The 20,557-nt window shown below is 45.2% G+C and overlaps 1 protein-coding gene across 1 annotated transcript; it reads right to left on the bottom strand.

The window, feature by feature from the left end:
* Nucleotides 1-1,337: 1,337 nt before the first annotated feature.
* LRRC73 (leucine rich repeat containing 73) lies at nucleotides 1,338-16,715 on the bottom strand. The gene is made up of 6 exons (XM_063125621.1): nucleotides 15,711-16,715; nucleotides 13,797-13,957; nucleotides 11,591-11,713; nucleotides 10,201-10,301; nucleotides 7,592-7,775; nucleotides 1,338-1,855 (listed from the first exon to the last, which is right to left on the bottom strand). Exons 1-6 carry the CDS (start codon nucleotides 15,980-15,982, stop codon nucleotides 1,785-1,787), a joined length of 912 nt encoding a protein of 303 aa, XP_062981691.1. The 5' UTR covers nucleotides 15,983-16,715; the 3' UTR covers nucleotides 1,338-1,784.
* Between the last annotated feature and the right edge of the window lie 3,842 nt (nucleotides 16,716-20,557).

Below are 20,557 nucleotides of genomic sequence, written 5' to 3'. Positions count from 1 at the left end.
GAAAGTATCCATTGGTTGGACTGCCACAAAGTGTTGAAGCTGCCACGAAGTAACATTGCTATATTGCCTGAATCATGCCACATACAAGAATTCCTGGAATAGGTGAACTGTGGCCTCACTGCTTACCTGTGATCTGTCAGAGTACTTGCAGAATTTGCAACCATACTAAAACAATTATGAGGATCCATGGTGGTGTCATCTCTTTTTTCATCTGAGTTGCTGGGGTGGGAGGAGGTACTTCTAGTTCTTTTGTCCTTTTTAATCTGGTTTTACTTTTTTGATACAAAGCTTTGTTACCAACAGAAGGCTTTTGGCTTAAAAAAGAAAAACTACTCAATGGTGAATGTTCTAGTCTATGAATATGTAGTTCCCATTGCATGTGGAAATAGGTTTTATAGCCATGGAAGCTCTTTGCCTTGTACTGCAAGAAGTGCTGTGTGGCCCGTGACTCCTGTTTGGAAATTATGTGTAGTTGCTATGAGCTCCTTGGACGAAGAGTGGAGTACTTCTGTACCAGACACATTTCCACATTCTGCTTTTAACATCTCTTGAGATGCATCAATAACCTGGAGGGTTTAAAGTAGTCCTGTTTCTGTAGCAACCAATGATCTCCAATCTACTGGTACAAGTTCCTGTTCATTATTAGATGGGTTAAAATGCCAGCTTCTTTTCAAACCTGGTGCTGCTTAATATAAAACAGCTGTCCCGTAGAGGTTGCTTGAAATTGCGTTGGCATGGAGGATGTTCTGTATAATTAGCTATTTGTGTGCAATGACTTACAGCACTCATTAGCTCTTGTTTGCACAGTGTCACAAAGGTTTCCCAACAGCACCTGATCCTTAAGTAGTTTAATTTGTGGAACAGCCTCTGTAAGGCAGCAGTTTACCTCTGCAACTGTTAGCAGCTGTGCTTCTACAAATGACCATCAACAGTGTGCACTTTATCCCTATAGGATTTCTGTTTTTCTCTTGTGTATTTCTGGGACCACCTGTAGCTGACTGATGCAGCTTTTACTTCTAGTGTCCTATTGCTATCTTTGTGAATTTAAGGACCATATCCTATGGGGGTGGGGCCTACACAGCGTACTCTAAAAATGGTTCATTTCACATGACAATTATGATACGGTTCTAGGTGTTTTTTTTCAATGATCATGTGCTGAGCTATATTCCCAGGCTCTGGAGACAACAGAAATGCATTTCTATAACTTAGATACAATGCTATACTTAGGTGAACTGGTCTTTCCCTGAGTAAATCTCATCCCTTCTAAGTTTGCCTGCCCTTGCACTGTCAGAAATAAAAGGGCTTCTTGTAACCACAGTTGTGTAATTCTTGTGAATTTTATAAAATCCTACTCAAGACATAGATACAAGCAATAAAAAGAATCTGTTATACATAAATATACACATCTGAATAAATACAGCCTCCCCCAAAGATCAGTTGAGAATGGGTAGTGATACCTAAAAATACAGCAACTGGACAATCACAAGCAACTGACAGGTCGTGTGACATAGACAGATTAATTTGGGCCAAGTCTCAATGTGGAGCTAAAAGGTGACTTCAGTAAGACACAGTGTGTGGACCTGCTGTCAGGGCAGGGCAGGCAACTGCACATGGGCATATGAGTTTCCATATCTTTGTTTGCCTAGTGCATACACTCACTTGCAAACACACAAGCACAATACACATTCACACATGAAGTGTGTGAATGTGCATTTCTATAAACACACACTCTTCCCAAATACATAGAAACGTTTTTCTCATCAAGGACAACTGGAGTTTCGTGTTTACATCTCTGTTTCTGCTAATAGACTTTCTCCAAGGCCTGATGTTACCAAGACCATCTGGGAACTAGAATCTGAAAGGGGGAAAAAGCATTTTAGCAGATGAACTGGGGTGGGTGTAAGAAATGGAACATAAGCATAAGTCCAGGACGGCTAAAATTGTTAGAAGAAACAAAACAGGAGTTAAGGAAGAATTCTAAGTAACCATAAACCAGAAGTAAACTAAGTGGTGATTAGTAGGGGTGTGCACGGACCCCCCGCTCCGCTTCACTTGCAGATCCGCCATTTTTCGGAGCGGGTCGCTCCGCCCCGCCCCCGCTCCGCCCACTTCCGCTCCGCTCCGCTCGGAGCTCCGGATCGGATCCGGAGCTCCGTTTTTGCCCCCCCATAGGCTTGCATTGAAAGCTAAAAAAGTAAACAACTTTTTTTCCGTTGAAGTTAGAAACCTCACGTTTGGCACCATGACACCTCATGGGCGTATACACACACACGCCAAGTTTCAAGGCAATCCCATCATCCCCTGATTTTTGGCGAATTTTTGAAAATCGGGCACCCCATTCACACCCCTTGGGATAGCTCCGTCAATTTGCATGTTACAAACCTCAAACTCGGCACCAGGGCAGCTTATCCATGTGTCCACATGCACGCCAAGTTGCAAGCAAATCCCATCATCCCCTGATTTTTGGCGCGGCTCTACCCTCTAACGCACCTCCCATAACCCTAATTCACACCCCTTTAGATAGCTCCGTCAATTTGCACGTTAGAAACCTCAAACTCAGCACCATGATAGCTTATCCACGTGTCCACATGCACGCCAAGTTTCAAGGCAATCCCATCATCCCCTGATTTTTGGGGAATTTATGAAAATCGGGCACCCCATTCACACCCCTTGGGATAGCTCCGTCAATTTGCATGTTAGAAACCTCAAACTCGGCACCAGGAGAGCTTATCCATGTGTCCACATGCACGCCAAGTTGCAAGCAAATCCCATCATCCCCTGATTTTTGGCATGGCTTAACTCACCCCAAATTGTCCCATTCTACAACTACGTCAATTTGCACGTTAGAAACCTCAAACTCAGCACCATGATAGCTTATCCACGTGTCCACATGCACGCCAAGTTTCAAGGCAATCCCATCATCCCCTGATTTTTGGGGAATTTATGAAAATCGGGCACCCCATTCACACCCCTTGGGATAGCTCCGTCAATTTGCATGTTAGAAACCTCAAACTCGGCACCAGGAGAGCTTATCCATGTGTCCACATGCACGCCAAGTTGCAAGCAAATCCCATCATCCCCTGATTTTTGGCGCGGCTTAAACTTTTTAACTCACCCCAAATCAAGTCCCATTCTACAACTACGTCAATTTGCACGTTAGAAACCTATCCTTTGGTCCCATGACAGCTTACCCATGTGTCCCCATGGACACCAAGTTTCAAGGCAATCCCATCATCCCCTGATGTTAGGGGAACTTTTGAAATTTGAACACTCCAGTATGTCAGGGATTTAAAGTTGCAATTGCAGACAGCTCAATGGGGCCAGTTCCAAGGCAATCCCAACATGCCACGAGATAACCCTAAATCTTCTGGCACATTTGAAAAAGGGATTATTGAATTTGATAAAGTCTAAGTGAGCGCAGGAAGGACTTCTCCCCTGAGTCAAAGCAAGACACATACACCATCGCTGCAAGGCGGGAAGGGGAGAATTATTATTATTATTATTATTTATTTATATAGCACCATCAATGGAAAGCAGGCAGGCAGCATGCATTGTAGTGCCGCAAGGATGGCTTGAGCACTAACGCATAGCAAACCAACCCATAAGTGGGCGCAAAGTGAGGCAAAGATGGCTGGTTGTTTCTTTCTAAGCCAGCAGTTACGCCTTGAGGGGCACAGAGGAGGACGATTGGGAGCAAACCAGGCACCAGGCGGGCAGAGAGGCAGGCAGAGTAGGCGAGGAGTCAGTCCTGGCAGATGCCCCACCACAGCAGCACCCCGGGGGAGGCGGGCAGGCAGGCAGGCAGGCTGCGGGCATTTCTGGGGGCACAAGGAAGTGATGGCTGGTTTCTAAGCCAGCATTGCAGTTAGTCACGCATTGCAAACGCAAACCATCCCAGCGAGTCGGTCACCGAGGAGGACAGGCTAGCAGAGGGGCAGGCAGAGTGACATGTCATAGATCTAGTATTGGGGAGGAGTCAGTCCCGGCAGATGCCCCAACACAGTAGCACCCTGGGTGGGCATTGGAAAACGCCATCTTGTGGGTCAATACTTCCCCCACCCCATGTCCTGCAGGGTTGCCTGCCTAACCCTTGTGGGGATGGGAGATGGAGAGCTTAGAGTGGCAGTGCCAGCAGCAGCCTTCGGCTTTCCCCTGGAACCAGTCGCCTTGCCCGCCTCTTTCCCCAGCAAGATCGCCTGGTGCTGCCTATGAAGATGCATCTTCATGCTGCTGGTTCCATAATGCCCTGTCGATGAACCCCTGCTTAGGCTGAGTTTGCAGTGGCGACAGACAGCAAAGCGGGGATCCGCTCCCAACTCAAAGTGGTCCCACACGATGCTTGTCTTTCGTTTCTGTGGTGACACCACCAATTGCCCGCCTGAGCTCTCTGGTGTTGCCACAGAAACAGGGGTGTGGGATGAGACTGGGGAGAGAGCCTCGGCCTGCTGCTGCTCCTCCTCAGCCCCCACATCCTGGAGGCCCACCGCCTCCTCCTCCTCCCCCCCCTCCACTGTGCTGAGGACCTCGTCTAGGTCCATCAGCGGGCTCGTGGGCTGAAAGGAGAATGAAGGAGTTGGGGATACTCCTCCTCCTCTAATGGCACTGCTGCCACGTGCCTCTTGCAAACGGGCACTTTTCCCATTCCCACCCTCAAAAAGAGAACGCCGGGCACAAGTTGCAGAAGAGAGTGGCTCTGCCTGCTGCTTGTCCTGCTTCTGTTTTGGAGCAGTCAGCCAAGGAGTTGCCCGTTTGAGTTTCACAGGAGGAGAGGAAGCCCTGCTGGCAGACTGAGCCTTGCTGCTTTCAGCACGCCTGCTTTCTCTTTTCATGATGACTAACAAAATATTAATACTACTAATACTATGTATAAGGTACTACTAAGAATATGTATAAGAAGAATATAATATGTTTAAATGTAGGGAAATGGGACAAGAACAATAAAATATACTACTACTAATATGTATGAGAATATACTACTAAGAATATCTACAAGAATATAATAATATGTTTTAGAATATTACTAATAAATGTAGGGAAATGGGACAAGAAATGGGACAACCACTACTATAAGAAGAACAAAATATGAATACTACTACTAATATGTATGAGAATGTATACTAATAGACTACTAAGACTATGTCAAAGAATATAATAATAATATGTTTAAGAATAGGGAAATGGTGTGCGTATGCTTTCCCCAAAATGCTCAATCTGTGGCTGCCTGTTGAACTTGACAAAAGCAGCCCACTCTGTCGAAGTTACACAGAGAAGAAAAAGAGAATCCAATTTTTTTGGTATATTTGGTATATAGAAGATAGAAGGAAACACAATCAGGATTTAAGAGAGGGGAGGGGGAAAAAGAACCAACCACTACTATAAGAAGAACAAAATATGAATACTAATATAATATGTATGAGAATATATACTAATGGACTATGTGAAAGAATATAATAAAATATGTTTAAGAATATAAATGTAGGGAAATGGGACAAAAAGTGTGTGTATGCTTTCAAAAGAAAGCTTTCACAAAAGCAGAACAGTCAGGCTTTAATACAGGGAAGGGGGGGGCAACCAACCCAACCACACACTCCAAAATTCAAAAATAAAGTTTATATTAAATCAAAGTAAGGGGAAAACACAGGGCAAACTAAGCTACAAGTCAGAAAGAAGCAAACAAACACACACACGCGCCAAACTAAACCTATATTAAATTAATCTATCTCCAAAGCAGGAGCACTAGCTAAGTAAGTGTTCCCTCCACGAACGCCAACCCACAAAGAGACACAAAACAGAAAGTTCTCAGGGTGGGTCTGCCTTAGTCCCCCCTCCAACGCTGGGATTGGAGGAGGATGCTTTCTGAGGAGATGAATTCTCATCAGGATTGGGAGTTGAATGTGCCTGTCATCGCTTCCAAAATAATAATAATAATAAAAAAAAAAAACCCAAACCCCGATTTTTAAAAAAATATTGCACGTGAACCACAGCACGCAGAAAGTTGAGAGTGGTCTCAAAATGACCCCCATCCACGACTCTCTGTGCACAAGAATTTTCAGAACGATAGCTTAAACCCCCCCCCAGTTATCCCCGATTCTTTCCCTCAATGCAATCCTATGGGCGAAAAGCCGAAACGCCGTTTGAGCCCTGCGGTTGACCCGATTTTTAAAAAAATATTGCACGTGAACCACAGCACGCAGAAAGTTGAGAGTGGTCTCAAAATGACCCCCATCCACGACTCTCTGTGCACAAGAATTTTCAGAACGATAGCTTAAACCCCCCCCCCAGTTATCCCCGATTCTTTCCCTCAATGCAATCCTATGGGCGAAAAGCCGAAACGCAGTTTGAGCCCCGCGGTTGACCCGATTTTTAAAAAAATATTGCACGTGAACCACAGCACGCAGAGAGGTGAGAGTGGTCTCAAAATGACCCCCATCCACGACTCTCTGTGCACAAGAATTTCCAGAACGATAGCTTCAAAAACAACGTAGTTATGCGCGATTATTTGCCGCAATGCAATCCTATGGCGAAATGTTTTCAAGATGGCGACCGGAGCGCTCCGACTGAACTCGGAGCTCCGAAAAATGGTCGCTTCTCTTCGCCTTGCTTCTAGGGGGTCCGCGGTCCGCTCCTACTCCGCCTCTGGGTAAGGCGGAGCAGGCCAATCCGCTACTGCTTCTACGCTCCTAATCGGAGCGGAGCACATCCCTAGTGATTAGATGAATAGTTGACTTGCAGTGTGCAAAACTGGTGCTCTTAACCTTGATGGCCACGCTTTTACTTCCTGGGTGAGATGTGCTGCTTCCATAGACTTTTGGGCTACTGATGTGTGCCTAGACAAAGACGTACCTTATATTTATTATAACCAAGGAAACTATTATTCCAAACACAGCATCTGAATGCCCATACAGAGGTGCTGCCTCTTGATCTCAAATTTTTACAAATCAGTTTTTCCTTCTCCAATTTAAAATGCAAATTTGGATTCAGTTCTGTGTATGGACTTCCAGTGTTAATTTATTCCAGTAGTTTCTTCTTACCCCTGTGGTATAGAGACAACAGTGCTTCTCTGTGTCATAGGCACATGAGACATACTCTCCTAAATAGGACATACTACATTCAAAGCGTATTAGATATATGTTGAAGCCTCAAGCCCAGATACATTTAGGTTTCTAGGTAAGGCTTTGCCTGATTATTGCATTAAAAAAAGAAGTGAGGACAAGGCCTTGTTTTTGTTTCAGGTAGGCTATAGCAGCTCCACTGTTCCTTATTTTAAGTATACCAATTTGTGGGGATTAGCAGGTCATTAGCTGCTGGCTTGCATTCAAGTTCAGCATTGTTAGTGAGCTTACGCTGAGGACCGAACTTCATTGTGCAGAAGGAATGTTTTTACTTCTAATTAAGTACAATACTGATATGAATAAATGAATACTGGAATGAAAAAGACACTTTTATGAGGTAAAAATATCAAATACTGGTGTTCTGTGATTTTGTGGCCTTTTTTTTTTAGTGGTCTGAAAACTTAATCGGGTTTCCCTATTTGCCAACTTCCCCTGTCCAATTTCACCACCACCTCTCAATGGAGGCCCAGTAGACTTACTGCTCTGGCAGATCCAGGAGTTCTTCTCTCTGGCCATAACTCCACGAGTCTCAATCTCCTCTTCTTCCTCACCCTCAGAAAGAAGGTCAGAGATCTGCTGCTGGAGTTCAGGGCTGATGTTGTTCTCTGCCAGAATCAGTGTCCGTAAAGCTGTTGGGTAGTTTTCCACCATGTCCAGCAGGATCTGAATAGAATGAGAGCCAGAGGAAGGGAAAGAGAATGCAGAAGGGCTCAGATCCGTTTTGTGCACTCTGCCTTGGAGTTCACTTCTTTCTAAGCTCTTATTTATTGCATTTATAAAATATATTATTTGACTTTGCAATTATATAGATAAAGTGATGAATATGTTTTATTGTCATATAAAACATTAAATATTTTAAGTGTCCAGAGGGCAGGACTAGAATCAATGGTTGGAAGTTGCAGGAAGCAGATTTCAGCTAACCATTAGGAGAAAATTCCTAACAGTGAGGGGTGTTTAGCAGTGGGCAACAGACTACATCGGGAGGTTTTCCTTTGCTAGAGGTATTTAAGCAGAGGCTGGATGTCCCCCTATTAGGGATGCTATAGCTGCATCCTGCACTGTTGGACTAGAATCAGCCTTTCTCAACCTGGGGCGCTCCAGATGTGTTGGACTACAACTCCCAGAATGCCCCAGCCAGCTCTGCTGGCTGGGGCATTCTGGGAGATGCAGTCCAACACATCTGGAGCGCCCCAGGTTGAGAACCACTGGACTAGATGATCTCCAAGGTTCCTTTCAAATCTATGATTCTATGAATATAAATAAAAATATACAAAAATAAAAACAAATTGATAGTAGTGTTAAAAATACAGCAATGAAAGTTCCTTTAGTGATAGGAAAGTTTCCTTATTTCTACATGGGCAAGCTTCTAAACAGGCCTGTGTGGCTATATCAAAGAGGTCCCCATTCCTGTCCACTAACTACCATGGTGTCAACTGCTGCTTCTGTTGCCACGTCCTAATATGACATGGTCCCTGGAATTGTATGTGGGAAACTAAAACAAACATCCATTTTCTACTTCAAAAAGTAATCCCATGAATCCAAAGTTTGTATCAGAACTAAACCAGAATTAAATTTCTGGAATGGAAGCAAACCTGATAGTATTCAAGGTTTGCTTGGAAGCTGGAACAAGACATTTATGGGTAACCAAGAACTACAAGCGATGGCAGAGATAGACATGAGCCACTGTTGTTCCGCAAAATGGTGGCTCACTAAGGGGATGGGTGGCCTCCTGGCACTCGCTGGGTTGTTCAGTGTCTTGCATAGTGAACGGGGTGGACGGAGATGTATTCGTCCATCCATCCATCCTTAGACAACGGCTCTGTAGCGACTGTGCCATGCACAGGAAATCTGCACCTACCTTATATACTAATAAGGTAGTGTAAGACTTATTACTAGAGATCTACCAGACCAATTTTGCTGAATTTCTTAAACTAAAGCTTGAGCAGAGTTGATGTGCAGACAATTTTGAAACTTCAAAAATGTTCAAAGCTCAAGCTTTGGGCAGCTTGGGAAGGGAGAGGGATGGAGCAAAGGACTGTGCATGTAATGTAACATGTGACACAGTGTGTGTATGCATGTGTAATAATGCTTATTTCTTTGAGCTCTTAAGTGTGCTGGGCCAGGCACAGAATGTTGGAAAACTCAGTTGGTGATAGTTAGAGGAGGAACATAAGCTGAGGAGAAAGAACTAAGAGGACACCAGAGGAAGAGAGAAAAAATCTTACATGTTTTCAACCTCAAACTTCAAGAAATGGTACACAATCTTATTTTTTTTTTAAAAAAAAATTGTTTTCACTTTTGCTGGTTTGTAGTACATTTATTTTAAAACTGTAAAACTGTGAACCGCCCAGAGAGCTCCGGCTATTGGGCGGTAAAGAAATGTAATAAATAAATAAATAAATAAAGTTGTTCCAGTCTCAAGGAAAATGGTCGCACATATTTATTCAATCATTCTCAGACTACTAGCCTCTGTGGCAACACAGGATTTGCACTAGTAAAATTAAGAAGTCTGTGAAAGTCCATCATAACATTGACCAAAATCAGGATGTACAGTTTCTGAACACTCAGTAGTTTTCGTCTCCAAACTAGTTATGCACATCAGTAGGTGTCTTCAGTGCACCATGCCAGAGATGCTTGTAGTGCCAATAAAAATTTATCTTTTAAAAATCCGAAAAGGCTTCAAATAGTTGCGACACATATTTGGGGAGGGGTGGGGATTAAAAGAACCTTTAATCAACAGAGAATTGAACCTGGATATGGGATCTCCCCCTCAATTCTAAATGTAATGAGAATTGGATCCTGAGCGATAAAGTAAGATCTGCATTCTAAACGTTGTTGATCACCAGTTCACACTACTGTCTTATCGGTGGTTCTGTCCACCTCTGTTGCTTCAGAGGAAAGGAACTCCCAAACCAACATCTGAAGGGGAGTCCTGATCCCAACAAACAGATATTCGATAAGTAGCTGATGGATGCTCAGGTCCCTTGAGAAAGGGAAAAGAGTGCATTTGGAGGTAAATAATGTGCAGGCTATACAACACAGACCTGGAAAAGGGAATGAAGGCAAGAAAGGGCCGTATTTGCCTTACCAAGGCTGACTGGTTGGTAAGTCCTGTTCCTTCCAAGTCCAAAACTTCTAAGGTGCGGCTGGATGCCACAGAAACTGCCAGCATTCCTGCTATCTGGTCACCTAGGAGAGCAGAAAGCCAGGAGATGTCAGTAGACCTCATGTAAGCCATGTTACACATGCTTTCACAGTGGGAGAATTTGCAGGGCGGTACAGCATCCCAAGCTCTACATGTCTGTTTAATAGCTGGAACGCCCGGCACAACTTCAACACGTGCAGCATCTTCTCCATAGGTGGGCAAAACTGTACATGTTAAGATGCTGCACCTGCTGAATTTCCGGAGATGCTGGAGTTGAGGAGAGAGCGAGAGCATGAGAGATAATGGGGGTGGGGGTAGTTTGCTGCTGGTTTCTTTCCCTGGCAAGTTAGTGGAGGAAAAATGGTTCTGCTGCTGCTGTTCCCTCAGTGCTGGGTAATCCACAGGCAGCTTTCTTTATTTCTTATAAGGCATTGCTTCTCAGCTTGAGGACATGGCTCCCTCTGAGCTGAAGTGCCGGCACCCCTCCTTTCATAAGGCAAGCCTTGAGAGAGGAGAGGCAGAAAGACGAAATGCCTCTCCCTGTCTGAAAGGGCAGGATCCAATGGGGTGTGCTGAGGAGCTGCTCCCATTCATTTCCCTGAGGCAGGACAGGGAAGAGGAGAGCTGCCTGGTCTAGTCTCCATCTCACCAGCTGCCAATTTTGTTCAGGCAGCGCAGCTGTAGAGAGAATGGGTTTCCATGGCAACCAGTGCTGAGGCTCCTCTTCTCCTTGCTAAATTTTGAAGCAGAAGCAGCTGGGGGAAGGGACATGTTATGACTACCAAGCCCAAAACCAGGATGGTGTATAGGACTGGAAAGATAATCTTGAGAACAACAAAATATTGTAAACTGGAGGAGGAACTCCGCATCCTAGGGTTGAATGGTGGGTTCAGAGCAAGTCCCATTCCTTGGAGAACTCGATAGGCTGCCATCTTATTCTCCCAGACCAGGGCTGGCAATGGTCACTTTTCTTTTGTATTTTAAATGATCAGGCCAAATTCCAGGTCTTTGGGGTGGGGTGGGGGGTTTAAGCGCAAAGGTGGAAACCTTATTCCAGACAATCTGTCTCTTTCTCTCTCACACATACATGCTTACACCAACCCTAGGAAGAAAGGCATGGGCCATAGCTCAGTTGGGAAAGATCCCTGACTAAAAGCTTGAAGATCCTCTGCTTGTTAAGCAGAAAGGAGAGCTCCAGTAGCAGGCTGAGCTAGATACCACTTTGGCTTGTTCAAGTTTCAGGCCCTGTAATTGTTACTAAGCCAACCAAATACCCTTATTAGTACAAAGGAGATTCCGCCCCCCACCCGACATGTGTCTGTGCTCCTCTCACCCAGAGGGTTGTAGTCCAAGTTCAACACTCGCACCTGGGAACTGTGAGCCACCGCAATAGCCAAGCGTCCCCATCCTTTGGCTGTGATGCCAGGGTTAGCGCTGAGAGTCAGCTCCTTCAAACCTAGGTACAAGGGAGAAGCCCAGTGAGCCTAAGGCAGCATTCACAAGATCTCTCCTTTCAGAATTAAAAAAAAACAATCAGTACAATACACTGCCCTTTTGTTCTGCTGCACAATTCATGGTTGCAGATTAAAATCTCCATTTTGCCTTTTAGGCTTGTTCTCAAAATCACCTGACTCTTGATTAATAAACCCCTTTATGCATATTAATCACTCTGTAGTTGAAACCACAGGCGCGGTTAAAAAGATGGATTTAAAAAAAGAAAAGAAAATAGCATTACAATAATATCTTAATCTGTTTTATCAGATGATCACCCATCCCTTTAAAGGCTTTCAGGAGCAAAAGTGGTACAAACAATAAACTAAATAATGTATTATTTATCATTCTTTAATGAAGGGGTTCAGAACTACCTGTTTGGGAGCCAAAACCTGCCCTCTGGGGCCTCAATCTGTCCTTCTAGAATTCTCTGGAGAATCTCACCCTTTGGTTCCATCCCCTTTCCCCAACACCTATCATTTAGTAGTTTTCTGGCTTTTGTGTAGTTTTCCCCCCATTTCAGAAAAAGCAAAGGTGCTATCTCCTAAGGGTTGGTTACTGGGAGAAAGAGTTTTATACTAAAATATACTGGTATTTTTGGTATTTGGACCCTGCCCTTTTTTGCCTTTGACCCTACCCACCACTGGAAGGTGGCCTACGAGAGCATCTCTGAAATGGAATTAGAGTTTCTGAACCCCTGTTTAATGCTACTCAAGTCTGCCACCTGAGGTTTCTGCCTCATCCTGCCTAAAAAACAGCAGTAACTGGCTTGCTTAGAAGAAACAAAGAAGCTGAGCCTATTACCAGTCTTTAGGCACCACACTCTGTGAACTACAAGGATGGATACGACAGCAAAACAGAAAACTAATCTGTAGGAGGTAGTCTTGTGAACACTTGCTTAGAATTGGACTTGTTAGCCATTGCCCTGTGACAGGGAGGGCAGGGGTCACTTTCTCCAGCTCCTTATAGGCACAGGGACTGCAGTTGACTCCGTTGCTAACCTCTTGATTCTTATATTATGTTTGCCCATATGAACAAACACTTCCAGTCAGTTGGGGCCAATGCCTGATTATGTAGAAAGATTGTGTAAATTGGCCTTAAGGTAACCAGAAAGCATCAAAAGCATGGCATACTGAATTTCACACCCTTCATAGGCTAAATGTAGAATAGCTTGAGTTGTGGTTATAGAATTATCTGATGGGATAATGTCTGAGCTAGACCCCATCTGCCTACACTGAATTTGGGTATCTGATCTTCTTCCTTTTCAGAATTGGCAATAAAACAGTTCTGCAGTGCCCTTATTTTTCAGACTTTGTTCTTGCAATCCAAGTGGGATGTGGGCTGACACCAAAATAGAGAATGGAAAAGGGTAACTGTAAATTTAGTCAGAGCCAGAGTGTACATGATTTAGCCTACCAGTCACTGGTACTATTTCCTCAAAAGAAATCTGCTTGAAACTTAACACAAGATTGTTCCTTCAACAATGACGAAAAACACTCAGTGATATTTCTGAGAAGCACCAATGGATAACATTTACAGCAAAGGGTAATTCAGATACAGAAGAATCTGTTTCATACATCTACCTTTTTATGTTAAAGCATCAAGTTTAGATTGCAAAAATATATATAAAACCTTATGAATCCAAAGTTTACAGATCCCCACACTGACTCTGTGGGAAAAGGCATTGTAAAATTGCTCCTATCCTAAATACCTTCTCCCCTAATATGGAAGTCCAGTTATTCCTAATTTTCTGAAGATTCCTACAATATAAAGTATAATTACTCCGATTCTAAATACTTTCTCCCCTAGTGTGGAAGTCCACATATTCCTAATTTTCTGAAGATTCCTCAGCTGAGAGAGTAACTTCACTAGAGTTGTAGTTTGCTGAAAACACAGTGTCACCATTTCTTGGAGGGGGTGGATGGTAGGTAAGGAGATACATATTTTATTCTCCCAGTCTGCTAAAATAATTAAAAAAGAGAACAGGACTGAAGTGCATTGGCGCTCCAGAAACATCTGGAAGAGCCCACACATCTACTCTTCCTTACCTGACTTGGCCCCATCAGGAGGGAGAAGCCCACAGATCAAGTTGATTCCTTCATCACCCAGCATACAATCCCCTAAATCCAAGGCCACTAGGGATGGATGGATGGAGAGTGCTGGGTTGAGAAGAGCCAGGCCAGCATCTGCCAGGGGACTTCCATGGAGGCTGTGTGAATAAAAAAGGTTAGGAATTACAAATTGTCCTTCCTTTCAATTGCAGCTGACTCGCAATGCAATCCTATCTGTATCTACTCAGAAGCCCCACTGATTCCAACGGGATTTACTTTAATGTGCACAGTATTGTAGCCTTAATCCAGTTCAAGCCACGACCAAGAAATGCAGTAAAAAAGTAAGTAAGGAGAATGATTAACACAACGCCCAGTGGAGCAAAACAACAAAAGTTAGCTATTGTAGAGGAAGTCCTTAAAGTGGAAGAGAAAACTGCAAAGAAATAGGAATTTGTCACTGTGACAGAGCTGGGTGTGTGGGAGTACAGAGACAGAATAAGAGACAGATGCAGCCTTCCTTTTCTGCATATAGAAGTTAAAAAAGTCCTGTGGAACATAACAGACTAATGGTGCCGCTTCCAGACAGGTGCTTCCTAGTGCTACCAATGTGTTTTTTCCTCCTTAACTGATTTTTGTGTGGAATAAAATAGAAGTAGCAGTGAGAAAACATAGGAGGATTAGAATGGAAGGCATCACCTGGACCCCCTCACTAAAATTTCATAAATGAAGTCAGGCAATTGCATAATAAACTTTTGTGAGATGGAGCTCATTTCACCATTTGTTTGAAATTATTTTATTATTTATTTATTCAATTTATATCCCGCCTATATACAAAATACCCTAGGGGGCAATCTAGATAGACAGGAAGGCTCTGGCCCACCAATGCTTCTACTTCGTATTGATTCTGTTTTGTCTGAGTCTCTCGTTACCCTGGTAAATCAAACTAACATGGTCACCTCTCCGGGAGAGGTATGAGTGTGAGAGGTAGTGTGGTAATGACAATGTGGTGTAGGGGTAAGAGTGTTGACTAGGACTGGGAAGACTTGGGTTCTAGACCCTACTTGGTGTTGAAAAACCTACCACACAGGATTCTTGTGAGGATAAAATGAAGAGGAGGATCATGTATACCACCTTGGGCTCCTTGGAGAAAAGGTGGGATATAAATGTAACAAATAACTGCAAATATTGGACAGTTATGTACTTATTTTTCTTTGATAAGGCCTACATTAAAGGAATGACAAGCAACCATGATAACAAGATATATGAGGCATTAGTGCCTGAGAAACAGCGAACAAGAAGTGGGACAGGGACTAGGGAGCAGGGAAGATACTGTAACACTCTTTATTTAGATTCCTAACTTGTATATACCATACAGATTATTTGAAATAAAGCACACCCCATCCCAAGCGTTTAAGGCAGATTAAAATAGTAAAAACTCCAATTACAATGACTAGACTGCCCTATCCTTGGCCACTGAAAGCCCAAAGTCCCAGGTTTAAGAGGTCTGCCCTGGTCCATCTTAGAATTTGCAACAAAACACAGCGTTTAGAATCACCACTTCACTGCTCAGGGCACATAATTTTAATTCAATCCCCCAACACAGAGTTCTGCTTTCTTGTCCATTAACGGCGATTTATGGAAACATTCCTCAGCCCTTGCCATAAAGTATGGGAACCTGTGGCCATCCAGATGTCAAACTCCAACTAAAAGATTTTCAGAACCCATCACTAAAGTTGCAATCCACCAGTGCACATTTACCCAGTAGTAAGCTCGATTTAACATAGTGGATCTTAATTCTTACATACATATAAAAAAGAATAGGATATGCACTGCAGGACTTACACCACCAGAGCAGAGCACCCTCTCTCAGAGATCTACTGAGGTCACCTACTAAGTGTAGTGGGTACTCACAACAAAGACTGGACAGAGCGGTTGGTCTTCAGGGCTTCAGCCAATTGCTTGACCCGATTGATATTGGCGACAATCCCCAAGTTAAGATTAAGTTGAGCCAAGGAGTGAGACTCTGCTACGCCCCTGCAGATACGACCGAAATCTCGGTCGGAAAGGTGACAGCCCCGGAGTGAAAGCAGTTTGATGGAGTTCTCCCGCAGGCTCTCACAGATATCCCGAATCTCGGCACTTGATAAGGTCTCCCCAGAGATCTGGATAGATCCTGGCAACATCTTTATAGCTCTGTAGTGCTCAAACACTCTCAGCAGCTAGCTGCAAGAGCTGCTGTGCTAATCCGGATTTGTGCAGTCAAACAATATGCAATCCAGACCAGTGCAGGTGCTGCTTTACAAAGCCAATCAAAAAGAGGTAAGCAGTGTGTTATGGAAATTAGTGAACCAACGGTTGTGCAATCCAGTGTGCAAACAAAGCTGGAGGCCACGGTGCAATGTTAAATACCAGAGTGTAATGTGCTAATCGGATCAGGCCAGGAATTTGTGTGCAATTCAGAGAGCTGCTCCTTGAAGCTTTGCGCAGAAACTTCTATGCAATCTGGATGCGTAAAGCTAAATTCCGTGTAAAACCACATTAAAAGAATGCAGGCAGAAAACAATAACGCGTCCTATGTCAGGTTGCTTAAAAGAAGAGCGCTACCCAATTCAGACCAGGATAACGACAGGGAAAGGTGAGCCGAACGATAGAGGCAAGCAAGCCGAAATACCAGGGACAAGAAATGTAAATCCAAATCGGAGTCGACTTCTTTATCAGGGATGTGAGACGAGTAGAAAACCGAGCGAATCTATTTTCTGCGCAATCCAGGGAGGATGTCGGTGGGTCCGCCGGGGAAGGGGGGACGGGGCTGCTGTGCCCTTCGGCTTTAGTCCTCGATCCGAGATCTCATTTCCCCCTTCCCCGGCGTCCTCCTTCCCAGGCACAGCGCTTGAACCGAGATCGCTGCGGTCGGTCCTGCCGCTGCCGCCACCGCACCTGCTCTGCCCGCTTTCTCCGCTTCTCTAGCGGAAGGACCTGCTCGGCCAGATCCGACGACTCAAGGTTGTTAATCCCTCCCCCGGCTGCTGCTGCTGCTGCCGCCGCCGCCGCGTCTCCTCCTCTTACCGCACCGGCGGCTCCCTCGGCAGCGCCCAGTGCACATTGCCGGCGGGACAGAGTCGCCAGCGTCGCCGGGGGCGGGGGGGAGATGCGGTCTGCTGAGCTGTCTCCTCCCTCCTTAGACCCCAGGGGCAAGGATCTAGCTTTGTTTGGCGCTGCGCCGGTTCCTATGGCCACAGTCAGGCACTGCTGCAGCCTCCGCCACCTGCTAAGTCGGGCCACGAGGCGGCGGCCACCGTCCTCCCCCGCCCCCAGGGTGCGCTGCAGCCCTGCCCCCTTGCAGGAGCCGCCGGGCGAGCGCCACCTCCCGTTCCTCGCGGGCGGGCTGCGCTGAACGGCGGGATTATCAGGCGCCGGTTGCCTGAAAAAGCCGGGCCTGGACTCAGCACTCCTGCTGAGGGTTGTCTGTCTTGGCTCTTGATCAGCTGACTCGCTCCGTCTCTTTTTGGAGCGGAGCCTTCTGACCCGAAAGCCCTGAGCAACAAGAGGACCTAGGAGTGGAGTGGACAGGATGGGACTCAACGGGGCTTCCTCGGGTATACTGAGGAAAAGAACTCTGTGGATGCTCAGAGGCACTCCTTTACTGTTAGGTAGGTTGACCATATGAAAAGGAGGCCAGAGTAGGAGGGGTGGCCGGGGGAAGGGGGCTGTCTTAAATTACCGTTTTGCTTTGCCCGTGTCTCCCCACCCCACCCCACCCCACCCCGCTTCCATATTTCAGGCAATGGAAGGGAATAAAATCCAGCTCATAGGTGTACACAAGCGGTATGCTTGGTGTGCCCAGGCTCACCCTAATGACTCACGCAATAAGCACCAAATTGAGGGGGGCATTGAGTAGGGATCCAGAGGGGGGGTGCAGACACAGCGGGAGCAGTCCTGCAGCTGCCCTCCAGCTGCCCCTAACCCCCGACAGCAGCTTGCTGCTTCTGGCAGGAGGAGCAAAAAGGAATCACTCTGCTGGGAGTCTTGCTTCGAAGAGACCAGGAGGAGGGCCACCAAAGTCTAACACCACCTTGTAAACCTGTCCTCTGGCAAGTGTCACCACAAAGCTCCACCAATACTGGTGCTTGAGAAGCGTCTCCTCATTCTCCCCCGCCAACCTGCTGTCCATGGACTGCTAACGATCTTGTAGCATGGCCTTGTTGTAACACTGCAACGGCCCTCCTGTGGCCAGGCAAGCTGAATGTGGAGTAGGGCATCGGTGTCTACAGTGTTTAATAAATAAATGAATAAAAATAATGTCCTTTATGATTGAGTATTCAGTAAATGTTCGCTTTTTAAAACAATCTCCTGGTGCAAATCCTAATGAAATGTGCCGCGCTCCTATGCTCCAGCTACAGGGCTGGCAGAGATGGGGGCTTTTGCGTGCCAGGGGATGTTTGGCTTCAGCTACTGTGATTCTTGGGCCACACCCAACACAATTTTAAAATGCCCCATCCTCCCCCACCCTCTGGCAGGACATCTACACCTACTGAGCTTTCTGTGGGTATACTGGGGCAGGGGGACTCCCACAGTGTGATATCCCACCAGCAGGCCTTGCCCCTGGTGGAGCAGTGTTTATTCCTCATCCAACAGCCTCTTAGCTCTCTTTTGGCCAGCTTTCGGATTGCACCCTAAATAAATAGATAACAATATAGACTGCACTTTAACACCACTGATCATGTGGGCAGAAGGAAAGTGAACAGTGGTAGTTTTTTATGGGAATGTGGATATGCTCCCATATGTGCAAATGGGGCAGAGGTTGTTTACATGTACACATAGACTGATGCCCTCTGCAGGTGTTCAAAAACTATAAGCGTGGAGGGCAGGTAGGGAGGCATGCACCACCTCCATCTCCAGCCTCTCGATGTGGACAGAGAAGGTCTAAGAACTACTACTTTCGGCTGCATGTGGTTACAGTCCTCCCCATGGTCCAGTGAGTTGCTGCTTCTCCCATTGGTATTACCTTTCTTTGCTATTTCTTCTCCCAGGGGTTGCTGCTGTGTTGCTACTCCTGTGTTCCAATATGTCATGTGCATTCATAGCACCGTATGAAGACATGGTGACTAGAGGTGGGCCATCAGCAGCAACAAGTGTGCATGTACAGAAAAGGTGGCAGCAATCCCGGCTCACAACATCAGCAGGTGCAATTGGCTCGCTTATTATTAGTTTTTATTTTGTATAGTAACAACCGATTTAAATGAAAGAGTGGGAAAAGTGCTAGGAAATTAAACAGCCTCTCCTCTGGCAGAAAGCTCAAAGGGACTGCATAGACTAGGAAGGGACATCCATGTGCTGCATTCTCAGTGATGCAACCCTCGCCCTGAAGAGTTTGTGGTCTAAACTAAATTGCGCCGTGGTTTTGCTTTTCCTCAGCTGGAGGGCAGCAGCTGGTATTACGGGACAGCCTGGCAGTCACACAACTTTTACAAAGGAGCTTTGCTTACTTCAGCAAACCCTACTGTGTAGGGCTTTCTTGGCTATAGCTCTAGGTGATTAATTAAATGCAAGGACTGCAGGAGAAAGGAACGTGAGATCACTCCTGCTGTTCCCTTTAGTTCTTCTTGGGCAATGGATGGTAGAGAAGCATCAAGGGCCCTTGGTAGTTTTGTACCAAGGGGGAAAATGGAAGACCAGAAATCATGGCTAGACCTCAGCTCTCAATAAATGATGAATAAATGCCAGTGCGGATGAATTGTGTTGGGAAAATAAGATGCCATGTAAGGAGGCATCTTCCACATTGTAAATCACCCCGAGAGCTTCAGCTATTGAGAGGTATAGAAATGACATGAAATAAATATATCATAATAACTTATCTGCCAAGGCAAAGGGTCCTAGCTCCAAGCTAAACCCATTTTATCATGTAATTAAGAGGAAGAATAAAACGAGTCATTGAGCATTCGTTGCTGGATCAATAAGAGGAGATGGAGAAATAAGAAACGCAATATTGGGGGAAGTAATAGCTATCCCCTCTTCAAGGTGATCTGAGGCAGGAGTAGCATTTCATTTGATTCCTGAAGGCAGCACACTGTGACCAAAAGGAGCAGCAGGGCAAGCCAGATAAGAATCCAGACTCAGATCACAAACGCAGAGGCTTCGACAATATGATCTGCATCATTGATATAACATTTCATGGCAAGAAATGTAAACAATATCAGTTGACAGCTCTTTAACTGGTGACATTGTGCATGCTTCCAGGTCACATAGAACACTTTCATCAGGAAAAGACTGAAGTGGGTCAACTGAATGGTTTGGCCATGTGCAAAGGTTGCATGCATGGACAATTTGGAGGGTGTCCTTTAAAATACATATACTTGGAAGTAGCTATAAATGCAGCATGTGAAGCAGCCCAGTTACTCTGGATTGGTTTTGCAGTGTCTAAATACTTCTTTGTCAACATGGGATACTCTGCAACCCTACTGACTAACTCCTGGCAGATGTGGAGCAGCTGCTTAAGGCCAGTCTAGAAACTTCTTTGCTTGTGTCAGGGAGCAAATGCAGTCTAACAGTACAAAAGTGGAGCAGATTTGCTTGACATTTAGTAAGGGGATGGCCAATGTAAGAGGTTTCTGTGACCTTTAAGAATACCTAAGGCAGAGTGTATCTAATTAAACCGTAGCCTAAGGAAGATTCACATCTCATTCAGAAAAGAAGCAGACACAAGAAGACATATACACTGATATCATAGAATCATAGAATAGTAGAGTTGGAAGGGGCCT

This window comes from Elgaria multicarinata, chromosome 4 (assembly GCF_023053635.1).
Source record: "Elgaria multicarinata webbii isolate HBS135686 ecotype San Diego chromosome 4, rElgMul1.1.pri, whole genome shotgun sequence".
NCBI lineage: Eukaryota > Metazoa > Chordata > Lepidosauria > Squamata > Anguidae > Elgaria > Elgaria multicarinata.
The sequence above is the reverse complement of the archived record's forward strand: the minus strand, read 5'-3'. Positions and strand labels throughout refer to the sequence as shown.

Coding starts and splice junctions, on each gene's coding strand:
- LRRC73 (XM_063125621.1), bottom strand. CDS start 15,982: ATGTTGCCAGGATCTATCCAGATCTCTGGGGAGACCTTATCAAGTGCC. Junction 13,958..15,710: donor CGCTCTGTCCAGTCTTTGTT/GTGAGTACCCAC, acceptor TTATTCACACAG/CCTCCATGGAAGTCCCCTGG. Junction 7,776..10,200: donor TTACCAACCAGTCAGCCTTG/GTAAGGCAAATA, acceptor CATTCTATTCAG/ATCCTGCTGGACATGGTGGA.